The sequence below is a fragment of the Saprolegnia parasitica genome (genome assembly GCF_000151545.1).
Source record: "Saprolegnia parasitica CBS 223.65 unplaced genomic scaffold supercont2.920, whole genome shotgun sequence".
Taxonomy (NCBI): domain Eukaryota; phylum Oomycota; class Saprolegniomycetes; order Saprolegniales; family Saprolegniaceae; genus Saprolegnia; species Saprolegnia parasitica.
The window spans coordinates 3000-5343 of NW_012157314.1; the positions used below are offsets into that span (position 1 = coordinate 3000).

General features: G+C 54.8%; 1 protein-coding gene across 1 annotated transcript; it reads right to left on the reverse strand.

The window, feature by feature from the left end:
* Nucleotides 1-843: 843 nt before the first annotated feature.
* On the reverse strand, nucleotides 844-2189 carry SPRG_17407 (hypothetical protein; the record flags this gene model as incomplete). Its single annotated transcript, XM_012357441.1, has 7 exons — nucleotides 844-929; nucleotides 980-1088; nucleotides 1139-1446; nucleotides 1500-1584; nucleotides 1636-1711; nucleotides 1772-2043; nucleotides 2091-2189. The coding sequence occupies 7 exons, from the start codon at nucleotides 2187-2189 to the stop codon at nucleotides 844-846; spliced, it is 1035 nt and encodes a 344-aa protein (XP_012212831.1).
* Between the last annotated feature and the right edge of the window lie 155 nt (nucleotides 2190-2344).

The following is a 2344-nucleotide window of genomic DNA, read 5'->3' on the forward strand; positions in this document are numbered from 1 at the left end:
ATACAACCACCAAGTGTTTTTTGCGATGGAAATTAAAAACAAAGGGTGGCACCAGTATACAAAACCCAAGTGGTGTATGGCGCCGCAAATCCCATACTGAAATCCATACATTGGAACGGGCGGCAATAGAAGTTGCTTCTGGTCGCAAGGACAGCGCGTGAATGACGGTAGAGCTCGTTGCTATTACTATTGGCATTTATAGTTTTGTCTATGGCGTACAACTTGTACCTTGATAGCGATAATACCATTCCGCCTTTTTTTGCAGACGCCTATACTATTGAACGCAGCAGCCGGATCCTCAACGAGACAGAGAACGCGACGATGCAACAATGCGCCACTGCTGGTCTCTAAGAGTATTAGTAATTCTTCATAGTTGGAGTATATTGATTAGGAGCTATTCCCATCGACGAGGTCGTCGCAGCGAGAGAGTTGGGCGTGGAAAAGTGTGGTGGCGATGAACGTGAATGGGTCCACCAATCCAAGCCCGGTATTTTCCAATGCGACGATTGGATTGGCTCAGAGATTTTGTTTGAAACCCTCTGAAACCGCCGAGGACCTACCCCTGACGGCGGACTACGCTACATGTTAGCTGTCTAGTCTGTGAGAATATGCTTGCAGCACGTTGATCATGATGAGCTATGAACCATCCGAGAACGTGCTGTCCTCTCTCGACAACTTCAGTAGTACTACGCGGGAACCTGTGCAATCAAGAGGCATCGAGTGGAAGGAGGGAATGCGAAGTTGCCAACTTCCCTTAAAGTAGCGCGTGTAGCTCATACAAACCAAAGGTAAAAGATGAAATGAACTGCATGTATTGGACGAGTTACTGAAGCGTCGGACCGCCTACTGCTCGTCGTCGGCGATGCGCGCAGCGTCCGTGCCATGGCCAAACGTCTTGCCGAGGAACATTTCCCGGTCAAAGCCGTTGCCTGCGAGTACACAATAAGGACGACTCTGCACAATAATCCAAGCAACGTACTCACAAACTGCGCCTTGTCGACCTTGCGCGCCTTGTTGATAAGATCCGCTGTATCGGCGCGGTACCCTTTCTGCGCTTGTCGACTGGCGGCGCCGCCGCAGCCCCAAATCTAATGCGGTACTCTCAGATTTCTGGTCATGATCCACATCGGTCGTCTACCTCGAGCGTCTGGATCTGGAACGACGAACGGAGCGAGAGCGAGCCGGGCGCAAACGTATTGCACTTGAGCGCCGTGTAGCAGTCGTCGAGGTCCTCGTCAAAGAAGAGGCGGCACTTGCTGGTCGTGCCGCCGAGGCCGAGACCCCGGGGCAGCGCGACGCCTTTCGTGTTGAAGTACATGAAGTTGGTGCCGCCGGCGCTCGGACACACGAGCAAGTTGGGGCAAAGCCGGTAGAGAAAGCACCCTGGGCCTCCAAAAAACTTGCTCTGGTCCTTCCACGGCGTGTCGCAGTACGCGCCAAACGTCGCTAGTCCACTCTTAGTAATAGTGTCATTACAATGGACAGATTGTCTCTTGTACCGCCGTCCATGGCCGTGCACACAATCAGCGTCGGCCCCGCATACCCGAGAAGATGGTAGCACAAGCGGTTAAAGCTCAGACCGTCCTAGGTTGCCTTTTGTAAGTATCAATCTATCACGCCACACGATGCATATACCTGCGTGCTGGTGTAGAGACGGTCCCACGTGTCTTGGAGCTGCATCGACTGCCCCGAGAGCGCAATGAGCTCGCCACTACGTAGCAAAAGAGAGTTGTGCAAACCAAAAGGTGCAAGAAGATACGACGAATTGTACCGGGAGAGAATGTCGGATGGGTGCGACAGGCGGGGCGCCATGTACGTCGAGCGCGTTGACGGAAGCGAGGCAAAGCACTTGTGGGCCATCCACGCGCTAAAGACTGTGTGCAGGAGCGGCCATGACGCGCTCGTCCACGACACAAAGTGCGGCAGCGAGATCGCGTTGGCATGGAGGTGGAAGGAGGCGACCATGGCATCGGCCGCGCCAACGTAGGCCGCCACGTCGAACGCGTCCTCGCTTGTCGCGTCGGCCATGAGCAGCACTGCGAGCTACCACCGACGCATCAGTGGATGGATTCGGGACGCCGACGTTGTACAAAGAGCTGGCGCAACTCGGACTCGGACAGCGTTCCAGTCGTCGATGCGTCAAAGATGGACCAGAGACTGCGGAGGATCGATGCCGACGACGACCGCATGCACAGCGCAGCTAGAGTAGATCAATGTAGTAGGTAGTGTTAGCAGGAGGAGGAGATATACCGGCTTTGGCCACGTGCGCCAGCGTAACCTCGTCGGTCGATGGGCCGTCGACGTCGGGCAGTGTCAAGAACGCATCGTAGAGCGCGCCGCCAAA